The following is a 20,426-nucleotide window of genomic DNA, read 5'->3' as shown; positions in this document are numbered from 1 at the left end:
TCTCCTTCACCTCTTTGTGTCCAGCCCAGGCCTTCAAATTGACTGTATACCGTCCTGGAAGTCCATATTTGTGAGTTGCAGCGGTGACCCCTGTTACTGTAGTGTTGACCCAAGATGAGAGGTCGCCAAAGTCCCACGACAGTGTCACCGGAGTGACAGAAGAAGTGGCGGAGAAACTGATGCGGTCGTGAACACTTTGCAGTGGGAGAGGCTTCAGTGAGACTGAGAAGTCCACTGCAAACACGTCATGAGCCAGAGTCCATCCACATGTCTGTGACGAAGAGGAGCGTTAATATGCACAAGTATTTAAAATAAAACTTTCCTTACTGTTAATTGTTAAGATGTTTGCGGTTTTACAATTATATTCATGGTTTTAAATAAAAGCCTGGTTTTAATGAAACTACTCTGATATAAAATAAACAAATCTTGATTTTCCACTGGAGGTTTGGGTAACTAACGTGAAGCAGTGCTGCAGGAAACTGAACCTGAGGATGTAGGGAAGTCATTCAAGCCACAGAGGGAAGTTGTTGGGAGGTTATACGAAGGTTTAGAGGAAATCCTGAATGTTGTGTTTACAAGAGAAGAAACAAAGCCAGAGAAGGAAGCTACACTAAAGGAGGTCTCCACTAGAAAAGCTGCTCTTTACAATTTTAACACCTGAACATAACTGCTGTCTGGGGACACTATGTGCTGCATACCTTCATAACATGGGGTTTTGTACAGGCAGCAGAACACTGAGATTCGCTGATTAAGTTAGGCTCCGAATTCGTGCTGCAGAGACACTCGTGCCTCGCCCCCAAGCCCCCGTAGCGGTGGGATGCAGCGAAACACACACTGTTACACTCTTCCCGTGTGAAGTTTCCAGGTGTGGAGGAAGAGAAGATAACAAGCTCGCTCTGTCCCCCTCCTCCACTGCTGCTGTCCTCAAGACAAGCTGCATAGTTCGGACCTGTACAAGGAGGAAGGTTTTTGTATCTCAGTCAATGCAGTGCAATTTTTATCCATATCTCATTTATAATGTCAATTACCGTCAGACCCCCTCTGTTGATGAGCAAAAGAGAACAAAAGAGATCACCTGATGAGCAGTTCATTCCTCTGACGTCTGAATTGAGCACATTGACCACAGGGATTGTATAATAAAGTAAAAATCATTTGAATTTAAAAATCCAAAAGCAACAATTAAGTACTTCACCTTTGTTGCACATTTTCAGTTTCATTTATTTTCTACTTTTCTTAATGTTGCCTGATGTTTGTCTTTCCCTGAGTTGAGCTCGACAGAGATACTTAATTTAGTTCTATTAACATGAATGTGGAAAGACAGCATGGGCTCATTGCCAAATAAGCAGGCGATTCGTAACTTTCAAATGTAACATGTGTAAATGTATTATTATGCAGAAGTGTGTATTTGTTTCGCACCACAGGGGAACAGGCTGACGTTGAGCAGGGGGTGTTGGCGGAGCTCAGGCGGGTGGTTGCAGAGCATGGTGTCCGGGCGCCGAACTCGCCCCTTCTTCTCCTGAAGCCAGCTGACCAGCGGGAACAGCTTACAGTCGCACTCAAAGGGGTTACTGCTCAGGTCACTGGAGGAGAGGGGGGCAGGGGAGAAGTGACCGATTCATTAAGGGTGAAACATTACAACACTCACAGAGATGCCACTGCTGTAACTTGTCCCCATTTCAGCTGTTGGCACTGTGATGAATCATTAACGCTGAAATCTATTACTGCCATCACCATGTTTGCAAACGGTACTTTGTTATTATTATGTTTTAGCAAGCGACAACCAAGATGGCAGAACACTGAGCATTTGCATGTGATTAGCTAATCCTAGCTACATCAGAATGTTCCCAACCAAGCTGTTCCCATTATTTATTACTTGTTAAAAAGTGCTGAAATTACACATTTATGTCACTTTTATTATTTATGCTTATTTATCTTTTTTTTTATCTTATTGTCGCTCAGTTATTAAATAACGTTGGTGCAACCATGGTGATGTAATGTGTCTTACAGCACATTGAAAAGAAAAAGAATTAGGATATTCAAGCAAAAAAAGTAACACATCTCAACTTTTGCATTAGAATAATACTCCAATATTTAGGTAAATACACATTTGCTGACTTAAAGAAGTTAAATGGGAAAAATAATCTCAGTTAGCGAACAGTTAGCATAATAGCTAGCTCCTGCTAAAAGTGAAACAATACGCACACCTTCCAACAACAATGAAATGACACTACAATGTTGCATTTTGCTAGCTAACACGGTTACCAATACATTTTGTTAGAAAACTACGAAAAGCCTGCAACGTACCATAACGACAGACTTCTGGAGTCTGTGTCCTTCCTACGTGATTTAAGTCAGTAGCGCTATTAGCGCTATATTCAACCATGTCAATATTACAAAGTGTAGCCATTGGCAGAGCCAGGCTGGCTTTATCCCCCTGGCTTAAAAACTTTCTACATGGTTTTTCACAGCATAAATTACACAGGTGTTACTAATAACGTTAATGATGGCTTAGATCCACTGAAGAGTCCCTGTAAGCCATGACAGCCAGCACACACACCAGGACTGGCAAAAGCATCATTGATGTCTTTAGTGCACCAGTGCTTTTCCTGCTGTAATAAATCAAAATATGTATTCTTTTAAATGATGTAAGAGAAAGGAAGAGCCAGGGTAAGTGTGTAAAAAGGCATAAGGTATGAAGAGAAATTACGGCAAAGAAACGAGCAGTGGTGATGGGAATGAACACTGTAGAGTGTGAATATATGGAGCTGAAGAGATGAAATGAAGAAAGACATACAGGACAGAAAGAACAATAATATCTCAATCTCAGTCCAGTACTCACTAGTGTGTTAAGTTTCATGCAAGACTCGGCACAAGAACTTTTAAAAAAAGATATTTTTCATCTGAAGACCTGGTGAGGAATAATTACTACTCCCTGCCTCCCACTCCAATCTGAAATAGAGCTTCATTCATCTTGTGTGTAGGCGAAGTAAGTGAAAACGTGTTGCTTATTTAAGTATGCATGAAGAGATGTACGCGTTTGTTTGTGCATATGCTCGTACATACAGTTTGTGTGTGTATAAATAGGGCTTAAATACTAATAATATTTGATTCCATATCTGTATCTTTGTTGGTGAGGCCAGAGACAAGTAGATAGAGAGATATGGGGAGAATAACAATGAACTGTGAGCACTTACATTTGAGTTAAATTGCAGAGGTTGTCACATATTCTTTCTTCTATGGTGGTGATCAGGTTGCTGCTCAAATCGCTGATGGAAACAAAACAGTCAAATCACAGTTGACATTAAAACAAGGACACGTCTTTGTGCGCCGATGTGATGATTGTGGCAGTTACTATCATACTGTCATTTTGGCAGGATTAACATGGTGTGGGTTTGTCATTTACTTTACAAAGAACTCCAAGCCTTTAATTGAGTCACTGGATGGATGAATGAATGTGTGAAACAGCTTCTCCTACATTATCATCCAATTATAGTGATGCAGTCACCTAAAATGACATTTAAATGCGAATTTATCAAAAAAAAGAGGACATTCACACATCCTCTTTACACAAAAATGACTCAGACATACTGTACATGAGGCATGATGGCATACAGATTTTTGATGTGTCTACACCCCCCCACCCCCGCTTCCATCGATCTGCTTTGTTTCCATGCATCCCTCTTTCTTTTTCTTTACTCCTTTCTGCCTCGTTTCCCTTTTTCCTTCTCCACTCATAATACCTCTCTCCCTCCCTCTCTCCTCCATCCAGTAGGCTACATAATGGGGCCGTTGTATGGCGGTTTTGGAAGGAACTGATGGAAACCACCAGAGTCCTCTCTCATCTCACACACACACATACACACACAGAAACATGTGCTTATACACCCATTCAATGGGTGGAAGAAATAAGGTAATGGGTGGAGGAAGGGAGAGATGGACAGATGGAGAGAGCGAGAGAAGGAGGTAGTGGGAGCCTGGAGCAGTAAGCTATAATTGAGCTTAATCGCGGTGTGATTGGTGTGTGTACATGCATGCATGTGTGTGTGTGGGTGTGTGTGTGTGTGGATGTGTATTGTGTGTGGATGTGTATGTGTGTGCAGTATACAGTATGTGTACTTTTTTGCAAATGCTCTCTGGTCTAGTTAGCTTACTCCAGGGATTTCTGCCTACTTAAATCCAGACTAAACCAAGTCTTTCCTTCTCCTGCTTTCTTTTTATCCTCCTCATTCTCTCTTACTCGTCCCCTCTCCTCTCAACCTTGGGTTTGTACTCACAGGATTGACAGCGGCCCACAGCAGAGTACTCCTCGGGGGAGAACGTTGATTCTGTTCCCCTGAAGATACCTGAAAGATTGATATATATATATATATACAGTTAGTTGAAATAGATCAATGCATATTGAGATGCATATATATATATATATATATATATATATATATATATATATATATATATATATATATATATATATATATATATATATATATATATATATATATATATATATATATATATATATATATATATATATATATATATATATATATATATATCTCTCGATATGCTGGCTGTACTGTTGGTGAAGCTATAAGGACACATTTTGTATACTCACAGCTCTCGAAGGCCAGTGAGACGATCTAGCAGGCTGGTATCAAGAGAGGAGATGTGGTTCTTGGAAAGATCTCTGCGGAACCAAACCAGCATATCCACATTAAAAATGCATGTTAGGGCAAAATGATTGCATGTGCACACATACACGCGCACACACACACACACACACACACACACACACACACTCACTCACTCACACTGTATCATCAGAAGTTAGAAGTAATTTCCCAGATAATGTGATCATGTCAGTGTTGGGAAATTAAAATGTAATCATAGCAAAGGAGAGAGAAAGTGAAGCATTTAGCTCATACAAACAGAGGCGGAGATAAATAAAACCAGACACACTAAATATGACTGAGATGTACCAAAGAGCACAATACTGAGAACAATGCAGGATTTCTCTGAAATGACACATCGTAATACAGCTGTTGTTGGTAAAAATGTCATATTTAATAACTATCAACGTTTCAGGAACTAAAACACTAACATTGTTGGAAAATTGTTGCCCTTTTATATTTTTCAGTTCATCCAGACAATATTTTCACCAGCTCGAGGGCCAAAATGATTGCATGGTGTGTATGTCTGTGTGTGTTAGACCCAAGTAACACGCAATTCCTTAAATCAAATTAAAGCGCTACTCCAGTGATTTAGTATTACACCTTCATAAAGCTGGGGGCTCACAAGCGACAGATTTCAAAAGGAATGGTAAAAATTGAAGCAGCATGGGCCAAGACATCCTGACTTGAGTCCCTTGCATGGGTCAAGCTCCAAAAACACTGGATCCTACATTTCCCATAATACAACTAATATCAAAATTTGTATGATTCCACCTGCATAGTAAATGCCTTCTTCTTTCAAACCCCCAGTTTGTCGCACAAGCATATGACATCACTGTGATGCCATCAGGGTTATTTTAATTCAATTTTCAATTCAATTTATTTGTATACCCCAATATCACAACAGAGCTGTCTCACAGTGCTTTACAAAGTTCACTGAAATAAACAAGTGTAAGCGAACAAACAATCTAATAAAGAGTCCAGCAGTCGATGAGGCCAATGGATCAGTCCGGTGGATCAGTCCGAGGCATCACCTGCCCTTTATGACCCTCCTTATTAGACTTTAGAAATACAGCGGCTTTAGAAAGGGAAACACAGAGGACGGTTTTCACAGGCTAAGTCGTGCTCTCCATGTGGAGCTGTATGTGTAAAATTGGTGATATGCCCATTTAGGCTTACCGTTATGAAACCACAACTGAAATGATGGCATCCAGCTTTTGACCTGCGATTAGTGGTTAAATTTAGTAGATTATGAGCTACTACGATTTTTTTTCAGTTTAACAGGAAGAAATAAAGCCCTGTGAGTTAAAGATCTATTTTGGCATTTTTTCCATCAATTGTACAGACAGAAAGATGAGTAAGACATGCAGCGAAAATTACCAGCTAGAACCAGCGACAGTTGCGACTAAGAGCAGTGAATTAAAGACAGAGTAGGATGGTCAGTGGCAGAACTACCTGTATACTGTACTGTAAATGTCACTTGCTCACTTTCATAAATGTTGCACTTCATGTGATCATAGACATCCTTGTTGTGTCTACTCAATAAGGATGTCTTGTCCTTGTTTTGTGTTGCATTTGTCCTTTTAATCCCCTTGAATTCTGCTCTTATCGCTAACTTACACACTTTCACACATTCTCCCTCCTGACAAGCCGAGGGGAGCAGAAGTGAAAGACGAGCAGAGCAGTGAGAACTATCAGACAGGATTCACTTTAGCACTAGACATGATCTACAGTATTATAGATGCCCTGTATTGCTTTTAGTTACTTTCATGTTGCCTAATTGAAGGAACAAAGATACAGATGAGACAGTGAAAATTCAATATCAAGACAGTTGCAATTTATTTTACAATTGGAGGTGGACCCCGGTTTTGGTTTGTGACACTTTCTTATACTATATTAATGACCGTTTGTTTTTCATAGTTTCATTTGGCATTATAGGAAAAATAATAAATGGTAGATGGTCTGTATTTGTATAGCACCTTTCTAGTCATGTCGACTACTCTAAGCGCTTTTACATCACATCCTCATTCACCCATTCACACATCATTCATACAGGAGGAATCTAAGTTGGAGGAGACTATTCTTTCACTCACATTCACACACTGAAGCTGCTTCAGAAGCAAGTTGGGATTCAGTGTCTTGCACAAGGACAATTCGACATGCTGACTCATAGGAGCCGGAGGTCGAACCACACAAATACAAATGCAAAGCATTAGAACTGAACCAGTACTAGAGTTTTGAGGCTGATACTGTGACCAATAGTGTTGGTGTGAAAAACTGATATACTTGGCAATGAAAAGTAAACTTAAAGTGTTTCTGTTGGACAAACTATGTAATGGTGACATTGTCTCTAGATTATTCTCAAGCTTATCTCTGGCCTTTCTGTGTAACGATCCCTTGCTACTGATCAGCTAAAATGGATGCCAAGAGCAATATTTCTACAATAAGCTGATACCGACTGCCATATGTTATTCCGGTTATGCTGATTTATTAGTCCTGCTCCAGTGAGTGTAGAGTACACATGCACACATACACAGTGTTAACAGTATGCACAGTACACAGAGGCTAAACTGGAGTCATTGAGACACTAGTAGATAGATGAGTCAGGAAGTGAGAAAACTGAGCTGACTGAGGCGCAGAGGTGAGCTGCCAAGACAAGGAGGAAGCAGGACAGTCAAGCTAAGCCTCGTCTGTGTGCCTTCACGCTAAAGCCCGAGCTGCACGTGAGAACGAGACAAAAAGACAAGAAGCCAGAGGTTGTGTGTGTGTGAGAGAGAGTGACAGCGAGAGAGAGGACAAGATACTGCTGGTGTGTGCTCAGTAGACTCTCATTTCATGGTAAAAATCAAGTCGAAGAGGAAAATGTGTATGTGAGTGTATGGGAATGTACTCCCCTTTCCCCTCTCTCACTCTGTTTCTTCCCTACGTGTGTGTGTGTGTGTGTGCATTTGTGTGTGTGTGAACAGAGCAGGACGCCCATTCCCAAAAGGAAACATCTGTACATTCCAGACAAGCTGTGTAAGATGGAGACTGAGACCGAGAGACAGAGAGTTCTCCACTGCTAAACCCATCAGCAGATGAAACAGGACAGCACGAAGACGCTCCACCCACGACCTGATCATTCACACATTAGGCTGACACCTCGTCTCATGTAATCATCTCAACATCAATGCCAGGTGTGTGTGTGTGTGTGTGTGTGTGTGTGTGTGTGTGTGTGTGTGTGAGTGTGTGAGAGAGAGAGAGAGAGAGAGTTTGAATTTCTCAACAATATACAACAACCTTCTTTCTGACCTTCCAGGCGACAGTGCAAAGACAAGAAGAGATTAAGTGGAGAGAAAGTGTGTGTGTGCATGTATGCTTAACATGACCATATAATGTGACCTTCACTATGTCTATTAGCAACAGGCTCCTGTTCTCGCAGCTACCTCTGGACACACATGGTTTTACTTTTTACACACACACACACACACACACACACACACACACAGGAGCACACTTGAGGTATAGGCCTGCACACTGCGCACACACACAGCACACATATGGTTCTGTTTTACTGACGGTGTGGCCAATGATCTAACCACTCCTTATAAGGCCTGTCTGGTGCCACTTATTCTGAGCTGGAGGATGAGAACACACACGCACACGCACACACAGTCCTCATTGAGGACTCTGAGCTAGGGCAGAGGGGGAGTGGGCATGGGCTCTGGGGAGGAAAAAATAAATGTGAAGACAGAGAGATGGAGGAAATAAAAAAGACAAAGAAAGCCACTAAAGAAGATGGATATCTGTAGATTGATATCTAAAAATGAGGGGGGAAAAAATCCTGCTGACGAAAACTGTGATGTAGGTCTGATCGTGGGACAGATTGATATCTGCTGCATTGTGGTGGCGAAGTGGTCCAAGTCCCTATAAGTGAAGGCCAGCGCTCCACTAACCCACTAAACACAGACTGCTCTGTGGTCGCTTTCATCCCCCTCAGCCTCCCTGCCTGATTCCTCTGCTGCTCCCTCCCTCCCCCAGTCACCTCTCCCAATGTCTTTCCCCATTTTTTCCCCTTCTTTTAGCTCCGCTGCTTTGTTTACATTCAAAGACTGGGCAGGCTTGTATGAGTGTGACGGGAAGGGACAGTTTAAGATGATGGAGTTAGAGGTGGAGAAGGCAGGTGTGAGGGGGAAGCAGGGGATAAACTGGGAGAACCGGCAGTGAGCGACACAGCCCACGTTTGGAGAACAATCACCCCACTGTGGGCTGCCTGTCCCATGGGCGTCTGTCCTAGCTGCGCCTTTCTCATCCACGCTGCTGCATGTGAGGGCTGCCAGCCTGCACATCGTGCCTGGGCCATAAGTCATGGGATGGGAGGGATCTCAGGAGTAGCTGGGTACTTTCCCTACTGCAGGAAGAGAGGGAGCATGAAATTGGGGGAATGGGGCAAGAAGTTGGGGAGAAGGGGGTGTTGATTGAAGAGATTCGGCCTAAAAATCCTGACATTTTGCTGCTCAGTCTGGCTGGCTGGGTCACAAACACTCTCCTCTCCTCTTTAGAACATTCTGTCCATTTTTCCAGCTGCTGCTGCCTGGGTTGTCTGGTATCCAGCTGGCAAGTGAGGGGCAGCTGTGTGCAGCGGTTTAACACACTCACTCAAAGACCGACGCGCGCGCACACGCGCACACACGCTTTTACATGCTGTCAATGAACGCAGGAAAAACAAAAAATCCTGTAACACTGTCTTGCGCTCCTTGCTCATTCTTTTTCTGGTAAACGAAACTGTGTGAGTCCCACATCTCTTGAAGTCATAAACTGTGGCCTTAAACCAAAAATGGGTCATAGGCCTGCAGTACGCCTGGGGTGTGACAACAGAAAGGAAAAACAACTAGTTATTACTGCAATTAAGTACAATTTCAATAAAAATGGAAATTCGTAGCTATATTCTATGGGCGTTAAGCAGCAAAAAAAAATCCCTACTTTTCTTGCATAAAAACTGAATGGCAATTCCAGGAATTAGAAAGACCCAGTAAAAATCCCTGACAACTTGGCAACAGATGGATACAGATGTTTTGAGTAAACAGTGGCGTAGTGGGACCTGCTTCTGCGTCTTTACTTTTCTTTTCCTTTATTTTACTTAGACTATAGACTAAATACCAGTTTTGTGTGGGAAATGGCATATACTTGCTTTTTTGTGTGTGTGTTTGCATTATTTATACATCTGGCCTCTGGTCTTTTGAAATCTAAAAATAAAGGATGGCTACAAATTGCATTTCAACTTTGGCAGAACTGATGTGTGACCGTCTGAAAAATGAAAACATAAAACATTGACAGTCCCACTTAATTTGTTGGTCGCAAATGGAATGTCGAAAGGTCGAATGCAATTATTATTTCTTTTATCACATATTACAAGAGGATTATAAACTGCTGTTTTAAATTAGGTTTTATGAGTCCTTTAACGTGTGACAGGATGCTGCCACCAAAGGTAAGCAAATTAATTGGGTAGACTTTGCATTTTCATGAGACAATTTCCATAAAGGAAGCTAATTAAAATGTGAATCAGTGTTTCCATCAACCTTGCTATGCTAATATTGTAAAGCAAGATTACATTGATGCTATCTCAATCAACACTTCACACACACACACACATGCTTTGTGGTGCCGACGTTGTTATTCTTTCTATTCTGGGCTCTCTGGTGAAGTGCAGGCACACATTGCATGTGAACTCAATAGGAGCAGGAGGTACATGTCATAAAGCGAGTCTCCACCCTGCTAACAGTGTACATAGCCACAGCATTGGTTTGAACTGAGCACTGATATAATGACAATGCTAACATGCTGATGCTAAGCATCATAATTATTATTATTATTATTTGTATCATTATTATTATTATTATTATTATAATATGGAACAGCGCCTCACTCTGAGTGTACATGTTGTTATGTGTTATTGTTGGTAGTAGTAGTAGAGGTAGTATTATTAGTATTATATAATACATCGTCTCACTCTGAGTGTACATGTTGTTATATATTATTGTTGGTAGTAGCAGTAGTGGTAGTAGTATTATTGGTATTATATAGTACAGCGCCTTACTATGATTGTGCATATTGTTATATATTTTTATTAGTAGTATTATTATTAGTATTATTAGTAGTGGTATTATTGTTATTGTTATTATTATAAGACTCTGGACTCAGCTGGTGCAGTAATTTACCTCTGTGTAATAATTTGTAATAATAATTTTTAATACATCTTTTTTTTTTATTCATACTTTTATATATTTATATTTTACTTTGTGTTTGAAGTGTATTCTTATTCTTTTGGAGCTGTGTGTAACAAAAAGCAATTTCCCCCTGGGGATTATTAAAGGAATTCTGATTCTGATTCTAAGCAGGCATAATGTTTGCCATTGTCCCAAACCACATCTTCACTCCTATAAAAATTGACATTCAATAGTTTGCCCTATTGTGAGGAATAAAATGTACATTTCACATCAAATGTGAAGCATTGCATTGTGGGATTGTTAGCAGAAAGTACTTCTTTCGTTATATAGTGATATTGATGGGGCTACAGACTGGAGAGGCCCCAGTGTTAACATGCAAAGAGCAGATTAAGGACATGTCTGCACCCTGTGTACATACTGGTCTTGTGCACATGTGCACAGTTAAACAATGTTTGAAATTCATAAAACATAATTATATGAAAGCACTGCTGCGTAAAACTGACACAAAGACTGTATATGCATTTTTTTTTTGTGCTGAATCTACAAGTCATTTGGCCCCAAGCACTCAGGCTGTGTATGCAGCAGTGCTGTATAATTTATCTCATGTTTTTAAAGCTTCTCATAAACTGATGCAACAAGTGAACAAAAAGAAAAAGAGCAGAAAGCCCAGTCAGCTGGAATTCAATGGAACAAGCAAACAGCAGAGAGAGAGAGAGAGCAGAGAGCACAATTTGAGGTCCATCACCCAGCAGTTAAATAAGGCCCGAGACAAGCAAACCTTCAGCCAGCCTGACAGCACTGAGGTCAGCCGCCAGCACGATCCGAGGGAGAACTGTTTGACGACTTCAGCTCAGTCCTCTGCAGCATGAGCTGAATGTCCGACTGCACCACTTAATCTTTTTCCTCTTATATTGGCTGTTCAGTGTGCTCTCTGCTCTGTCTGATTGTTTTGCTAGTTGCATCACTTTCATGCGTGGCTTTCAGGTTCATGAAATAAATAAGACCCAAAGGCCCTCTTTTACTTCCCGCCTACACAGGTCCACAAATCTGGATTCTTTCATGTTTCAGTTGCATTTTTCTCCTAATTGTAACAAGGTTGCATCAGAAAACAACACTGGGAATGAAGTGCGTGGACATTCCTGTTTAGAAATGGTGTACAATGTGTGTTCCTTGACATGTAAATTAAAATGCAAAATGTGCTTTTTGAGTTATGTAACAACATCAAATGAAAACACATTGCTGACTTGCATTTCATTATAATTTTGGAAGGGTTGTAATTCCACAGTTTAGAGCCTAACAATCCAGTTTTCCATTTTCATTCTCAAAGACCATTGTAAGCTTTTAGCCCATGCAGAATGGAGTACTATCCTGCAATACCTTTATGTCAGTGATTCACTGAGCCCAGTGTGAAAAGAATACACAGGATGCATGCGCACACAAGCATAGGCAATGACACATGCCACACGCACACACACAGTACACAACCAAACACTCTAGTCTTGGCTGTTTATTTCTACAATCGGGAAGCGAAATCCAATTATCGCTCACTCCACTTTTTTCTGTGGGTTAAGTACCAACAGGGAGACAACAGGTTCAGTTGTTTTGCTGAGCTGGAGCAAAAGTCAAATGTTTCCTCTGAGCCGCACACCTGACGTAGTTTGTTTCACTTCGTGCTGCCCTCTAACCGCCAAGCACAACCCAGTCCAAAGGGTACCTTTTTAAACTGGCTGCATACAAAACTGACCTACAGGGCACTGATTATTAGATGATATAAGAAATAGAAAATGGCTTTGGTTTATATATTCAAGATCGAATCTCTATGGGTTTCTCTTCTCTTGCTTGGGTTTCATTTAATATTCTTCTTTTGTCTTCACAATAAAATACAATGCAGAGATTCGACTTTAGACAGGGCAATAAGTCAACAGCAGAACTCTAAAGCTCAAAAGGTGCCTTTTTGTGTTCTTGTATTCCCCTGATTTTTGCTGTTAAATCCTGGTTTAAATTCATACGCTACAGATTGTGTAAAATGTATGTATAATGTATAATCCAGTTTGAGACTATTACAGATCCGAATGTCCGCCTGCTTTGACATGGTTAAAAAATTATATCTCCAGCACCTTACTCATTATTGCAACGACTCATATTTATATTTTATAAAGGTTAGACCCTCTAATAAATGAACAAGAAATTGCAAAAGGAGCATGGTTCCAAAGGAGGAAAATACAAATCCAGTAGCAGTCTGCAAATGCCAATGTGTAGATAAGTCAACCTGAGTGCATCTCCAGTATTATAGAAGGAGTAAGATAAGCCTGTTGCTTAAGATGAAAAGGTAAAACAACTTAATTTTATATTATTTCTCTAAGTCTGGTGGTAACTTTTTTTCTCTTTTTCCCTCAAAATCAGGGGCTCAAGTTAACTGGAGAAACGTATATCAGTTATTCAGGCTCAGGGCCTCATTTTGGTAGGTATCAGATATGAGAGTTCGTCCTTGGCTTTAGTCAAATATGTGCGGCAGTCTTTGCATAATGCAAGCATACATCTTTGTGTCACCACCAGTGAGCCTTGCTTGACAATACACTAAATTAATCTGTAATGAATGTCCAATGTAAGAAACCCAGACAACTTCATTACCAGAAATACTTGAGTTCTGAAGACATGTTTTAGCTGTTTTGAGTCATGTAAGGCTGCCATGATGAATTACTTTAATTAGGAGATCATGTTTAGAGTATTATGGGTATTTCTGAATATTTGTGGAGTCAGCATCTCTCTCCCAACAACATGCATGTTTTTTCAACTTAACTTGTGTCTCTCTTCTCTATTTACGATGTCTTTCTCACAGTATGTTTCTCTGTTGCACAGCAAGACTCTTACTTACAGCCGCAACCGACTGCATGCTAATGTTATTGCTGCACTCAGTGATCCTTCGCTATCCTGTATGTGACAGAGGTGTATTGTCTATTCTATTAGTAGATCACAAATCAAAGGTCCACTTATCTCTGCGCCTTGAGTGCCAGTATTTTCTCGAAGCGACTCTCCACTCAAAAGCTTTGTGTTGGATAACAAAACACCTGCCCTGTGGAGGGTGGTGGGTGACTGTAAAGGTGGCCGTCATCAGGTTGACTTAATAATCGGCTTCAATAGATGCCAAGGGTAATCACTTCTGAAACATCCTTTAAAACTTTTCAAACCACTGCTGAAGCATAATCCACCTCTCCTGTGGCTCACTCTCACTGTGGCTTAATCATCAAAGCTACGAAGCTCATAGCTGTGTATTTAGAAATGTATATAAATATGTATGGGTACAGCTTTTACTGGACTGCAGAGTGGTGAAAATCTATCACTGTCGGAATCCCCTGAAACTGAGCGAGTTCAAGCAAACTTTTCCATCCACCTTTCTGTTTTTGCTACACTGTGTGTCTTTGATACTCAACATACATTTAGAGTGGACTATCCCTTCAAAGAACATCGGTGTGATGTTTTATTTTCAGCTCAGCTATCTTTGTTAAACCTTCTCTTCATTCTGCAGTGCATGAACAACACCACTGATGAGAAGCCACATGTCATCTACTTGTTATGGGGCAATTTAACAGCACCGATTTTTCACTGTCAAACCTTGCTCAAAATTAGCTGCTACAGATGGTGATGGATGGTGTGTAATATAATTAGAGGACTGATGTCAAAACAGTCAGCTAATAAACTTCTAATAAGACGAACACTTTTAAAAATTTATTCTTTAGAGCAAGTGGACTAGCTCTAAGCTGTACAAGTATATAGAAGTTAGTTTCAAACAAACAATTTAGCGCGACATATAACTTCCTGGCAGCATGGTGGTGCTGTGGTTAGCACTGTTGCCTTACAGCAAGAAGGTCCGGGTTTCGAATCCCGGTTTGAACCCCTTTCTGTGTGGAGTTTGCATGTTCTCCCCATGCTAGCGTGGGTTCTCTCCGGGTACTCCGGCTTCCTCCCACAATCCAAAGACATGCACATTAGGTTAATTGTTGACTCTAAACTGCCCGTAGATGTGACTGTGAGAGTGAGTGTTTGTCTGTCTCTGTATGTGGCCCTGTGATTGGCTGGCGACCAGTTCAGGCTGTACCCTGCCTCTCGCCCAAAGTCAGCTGGGATAGGCTCCCGCGAAAATGAAGATGAGATGAGATGAGAGATATAACTTCCTCTGTACATACATCTTTTCTGCAGCTGGGGACAACCAAGATCACTTTGGCTGGTTGCACAAAAAAAACCTTAAGCTTTCTCCTTTAGTATGACACTTAAGGCCTAATTGAGAGATTTCTACAATTCTACAAAGAGACTGTTTGTTCGCTCTTGTGATTCCTGTTATCGTCTCACCTTTTATCGCCTCACAAAGTCCACCAATAGCAATAAAATAAATACAAATATGGTGAGAGGAGGAAAAGACCATCATTTTGGAGTATTACAATAATGACAGCTTGTACTTAAAGTAAATCTGATCCACAAAGAACAACAAACAGAAAACTTCTGGGGAAGCCAGCAATATTGAAGACGTGTGTCAGAGTCCTCTTGTTTTAAGAGGAGCTTCAACACGGGATGCGATTGCTTTTTTCATTTATTGCCATAAACTTGTTAATGTTGTGGTTAAAATAGAGTCAAGGGTGCCTCAATGTGTTTTCCTTACTTTTGTTGCTCAAGTCAACAATTTCTTGAATTTTAATGGACTCATTAAGCATAAGATCAAGATTGGGAGAAAACTTAAACATGTAAGTGAACTTTTTAAAGAGACTTTAGGGAGAATAATTATGGGTGTTTTGTGCAACCAATTATATTTTAAGAGAACTTTGGCTTAACCCTTCATAGGGCACTCATTGAAATACTTAGAAATTCAAAATTTCAACCCTAGACCATTACTGGTGGTCATTACAAGACTTTTTTACTTTTGTGAGTTTTTAAAAAAAATTTAATGTTATGGTGAAAATCAAGGTCAATGAAGTTACCATATATGGTTTCTTGCCGGTCTGTCATGTAGCCTGATTGTTGCTGATTGGCTTGGAGAAATCTCATAGTTCTACTGCCTCATGGTGAGGCAAGGGGCGGCATTTTGAACTCCCACTTAAGTTACCAAATATGGTCCCTTGCCCGATAAAGGGTTAAAGGTATTTTGTGTAACTGGCACTTAAGAAATAAAATCTGTATTTTATCCTCTGTGTTACCCTGTCAGCTCCCAGTCTGTTACTTTTTCAGACTTTTCTGTCTGTGAATGCAACACATCTGGCAGAGACTTGGCAGGAAGAATTGCAGCCAACTATGTGAGTGATGCCCACATGTGTGGAAGAAATGTCTCCGAGTACGTCAGTTGTGTTGGTGTTGGAAGGTGTGAGAGAGAAAAGAGCTGCAGCGCTACAGTATCAACTTCCAAGAGTTTACAAAGCTTCAAAGACAAAGGATGTCTTCGTCTAGTGGATGGTGCATCACCTAGACACACACACACACACAAATACACACAGGCCTCCTCGCAAAAATGACTTCCTACTTCGCCTGCTGTGTAACCACTACCGCCACCATTTAAATGAGTTAATAATGAACCAAGACATTTCTGTTACCAGCAGTTAAACATTAAGTGCACACACACACACACACACACACACACACACACACACACACACAGAGGAGGAGAGTATGGGAGCCGTCTCTTCTTCTTCTCTCCCTGTTTCTTCACTTGTTCTCTTATTTATGACCTTCTGGAATGTCTGTGCTTCTGTGAGTGATGTCATGAGTTACTATTGCCATAGTAACACAACAAATTCTGTGTGTGTGTGTGTGTGTGTGTGTGTGTGTGTGTGTGCGTGCGTATAGGTGGTCGTATGGATAAAAGCCACCTCTGGAGGTGGAGGAGAGGAGCTGAGACAGAAAACGCACTGAAAAGTGGGAGAATTTGACACTGAGTCTTGTCTGTCTGACAGCTGTGAAGCCTCATGATTCAGCCAAAACTGTTCCCTGTAAATAGACTTGTTTAAAAAAGCACATCATCACGCCTGCAGTGTGTGGGTGTGTGTGCATCTTACTGCCATGGTAACATTACAAAGTTCTCCTGAGCAGGACAGATAGGAGGCACCATGAGTGAGTTTACAGTTCAGGTAAAGGCTGTCTTGCTCAAGATAGACACAGTCTTTAGCAACTTGAAGAAAGTTAATTTGGAAACTAAATGGTTGCTTTACTTTGTCACTTGCCCTACATACAGTGTTAAGCAGTTAATCTCTATACAGTGAAACTCCCTTTTCCAACTGGAAAAAAAAACACAGTTGATGTAGATATTGCAAAATACAAAATGTTGCAAATTTGAAAGTACAATTTTCTTTATAGGCACACAAGCAGCATGGCTACAATACTTCCAACATAAGAGTTACAGCCAAATCCCAGCAGCTAATTACCATTTTACTTATTTTACAATATCATTTTATTATTGTGTTACAACAACAAAATAATAAACTCTTGACCATTTCTTTATCTTGATAGTTATTTGTTTTACAGGCCCACAGTAAATATTTCATCTTAGCTGTATTTTCATGGGTTTGTTTGACAACTACTTGTGAACTGATTTTATATTAACAGAGTACAGACACTATATCCAACATAGTCAACATAGTGTGCTGACATGCCAGTATGACAATATACCGCGGAATGGATGAACAACATTAGCATGGTTTGCGTGCCAATACCTGGGGAGCACCTGTGGTCGTCTTTTGCCGATCAAAGTCTTCTGGACCAGTACTATGATGAAAAATTAACTTGGCGATGCCTCAGACGTACTTCAACTCTCACATGGCCTCTGAGTTATTTTCTAGCTGAAGGGAGGCTATTATGTGAAAGCTACATTAGCAGATTAAAAAAAAAACTCTGCAATCATGAGCATGTAAGAATATGAGTATGATTCTTTTTATAACCCACTGGCCTTTAGCTTTAAAAAGGAAAACAAGAGCAATGAAAAGGAAGATTTGAACGCTAAGTGATAAGTGATTTATAAAGCACATTTAAAAGTAAAAGCAGTTAACACAGAAGGTGTACAGCCAGACTTAAAGAAGAACTCTTTGTCTTCCACTGTGAACTGATGAGATAAATTGTGTACTGCCAGATAGATGTTCACTTCAGGTCCACCGTCCCTGGACACGCACAGCACCGGGATCATATGTATTGCAGCAATGTGCATACTAAACGAAGACTATGGAGACTTTTAAAACCTGTGTGTATTCCACAAGCCTTTTCCAGAAGCGACTTCAGAGTTGCATAAACTGTGTGTAAGAAGTGCTGAGAAGAACGCTTTCCCCCCAAATGTACTCTGCAGTATGTTAAAATACTTCACTACCAAATGGATGATTTTGTTTACCTGGGCGAGTCTGAAACATTTTAATTCAGGGCCAGATACAGAGGGGTAGCTTCCACTTTATTTTTAGGTCCTTTCTCATTGGATGACATGTTCTTGCTTCTTTTTTTTTGGTGACTGCCATAAATTTCAGCCCATCAGATGGAAATCTGATGCTTGAAAACAAGCGCGTAAACCTGTCCAGGCTAACAGAGCATCTGCTAATATTTAAGACCAGACTTCATATCGTGAAATTTTGAGTACAGTAGTAACGTCTCAATATTTTTCTAATCAAGATTTTTCGTATCAGAGTGACAATCTAGACTAAAATTTAGCCTCTAATAAATGCCAGATGATTACACAAACCGGTGGAAACATTATTAAAACAATTGAGGACACAATACAAAAATGTACACACAAATTCATAGGCAGGATAATCAGGCTGTGGCTGCACAGCTACCGCTGCAGTGGTCTATATGTCTTTTAAAGCATTAAAAATAAAGGGAATTCTGCAACAAAGCAAATCAATCATGCCCTATGCCCTCTCTCACTCCTCACCTCTCTCACATATACACAAGCTTCACAGAAAGACATGACGATCAATGCATTGCTGATTCAGTTGGAGAAAAAAAAAGACCAGAATGACCATCGGAGTTTAGATTTCATCATTTCACCGCATAAAAAGCATCTGGAATTTCTTCTGATGAAATAAAACGCTCAATACGCTCCCGCCTCTGCTGAAACTATGAAGTGGTGAACTCTGCCTAATGCCATCCACACTTAAACTCAACACAAATCGGAGATCCTCAGTACTGCAACGAAATCTTACTTTGAGAAAGCACAGACAGTTCAAGCGTATCAATACAAGTCCATCAAAATTCTGATTTTGGTCCACAGTAATGCACCACGCTGGCTTCATCCTCTCTATTTATTGAAAGAGTAAACAAATGACTCAGAAAATGTGCATGAAAAGCCTTCAAATCAGAATCGACAATTTGCCAAGTGCGATTGCCCCACTTTGTCTGAAATTAGGAGCGCCTCAGCTGATGCGAAGTGGTTTGAATTATCAAGCATGTACAGTGTAAGTATTTGCTTCATCTCCCACCCCTTCTATGGTATCATGTGAATACTGACAGTGTGAATGGAAGCAGGAGTAGCGAAAGAGTCACAGCAGCAAACAATGGAAAGTTCAGTTTTGACGCAGCATTCTCAAATCACAATCCACCTGAGTGAGAGATGGAAGCTGTCTGGTCATGACATGCACACTTATGTGAAACACGCACACACACCCAGCACCGATGTTGGCCTATCATTCATTTACAGCTTCTTTCAAGGCTGATGTTTCTATACACTTGACGACAGTCCTGTTCTGTGAGCAGTTAGTTGAAAAGCAGTTCAGAACCACGCTTTGTTTGCTCCTCCGAGGTCTCAAATTCACACACAACTACACCAACAGCAGTCCAGTCTGTCACTCACTATTCATACTTGTGGTGATCAAACCTTAAGAATAAAGAGAGTTAGGCCACACCTCTGACCATGTTACTAGTCACAACAGGGAATAATTTTTCATATAATCACCAATATAAAAAACAGTAATATATGATGAGAGCCTGTTCTCATATCTAACATATCAGTTTGACACTATTTACTGCAGGATATGCTGCGTCTGCACATCGTACAGATTCATGGCAGGCTTAATGAACAGAATTCTCCAGTATGATGGTGAGAAAGACTTTAGAAGGGCTTACTATCTAATACATTACAACTTTGACACCTGCTCTCTAATCTCTTTGCCTCAAACAGTAAGGCCAGACTCTCCCTGTAAGTAAATTACCCCTTTTTGAAATTCTTTATTCTTCTGCAGCGTTATCAAATGAACACTGTGAAGTGCAGCAGCGGATCGAGGCTGGATGTCTCTTCCTGCCACGGTCGGCCAAGAAACCACAGTTAATTAAAAGCCAAACATCTGAGTTTTGAGTCCATGCTTCTGCCTGCAGAGTGGGAGCAGAGGACATGAGGCCAAATTAGTGAGGACAGTAATGTTCACAGTCAGCCACCTCCACATATGGCTGCTGCTGGTACAGTAGGACTGAGGAGGTTTATCTAGACTGATTAGCACTCAATATAATAATTAGCCCCACAATAGAGTCTGACATGATTAGAGACAGATCCTGGGGCAGGGTCTGTCTCCCATTAACGTGGCACCTAGCAGAGTACTCT

The 20,426-nt window shown here is 40.7% G+C and overlaps 1 protein-coding gene across 1 annotated transcript in view; it reads right to left on the bottom strand.

Annotated features, from left to right (window-relative positions):
* Positions 1-20,426, bottom strand: part of pkd1a (polycystic kidney disease 1a) — a 65,005-nt gene that overhangs the window by 42,759 nt on the left and 1,820 nt on the right. The window contains exons 2-7 of the mRNA XM_070828554.1: positions 4,613-4,684; positions 4,275-4,343; positions 3,195-3,266; positions 1,417-1,580; positions 699-949; positions 11-271 (exon numbers count right to left, since the gene is read on the bottom strand). Of these exons, the coding sequence (XP_070684655.1) occupies positions 11-271; positions 699-949; positions 1,417-1,580; positions 3,195-3,266; positions 4,275-4,343; positions 4,613-4,684 (889 nt within the window). The remainder of the gene's footprint in view (positions 1-10; positions 272-698; positions 950-1,416; positions 1,581-3,194; positions 3,267-4,274; positions 4,344-4,612; positions 4,685-20,426) is intronic.

The sequence above is a fragment of the Pempheris klunzingeri genome, chromosome 3 (genome assembly GCF_042242105.1).
Source record: "Pempheris klunzingeri isolate RE-2024b chromosome 3, fPemKlu1.hap1, whole genome shotgun sequence".
Classification (NCBI taxonomy): Eukaryota; Metazoa; Chordata; class Actinopteri; order Acropomatiformes; family Pempheridae; genus Pempheris; species Pempheris klunzingeri.
Note: the sequence above shows the minus strand (reverse complement) of the source record. Positions and strands in the feature narration are given on the sequence as shown.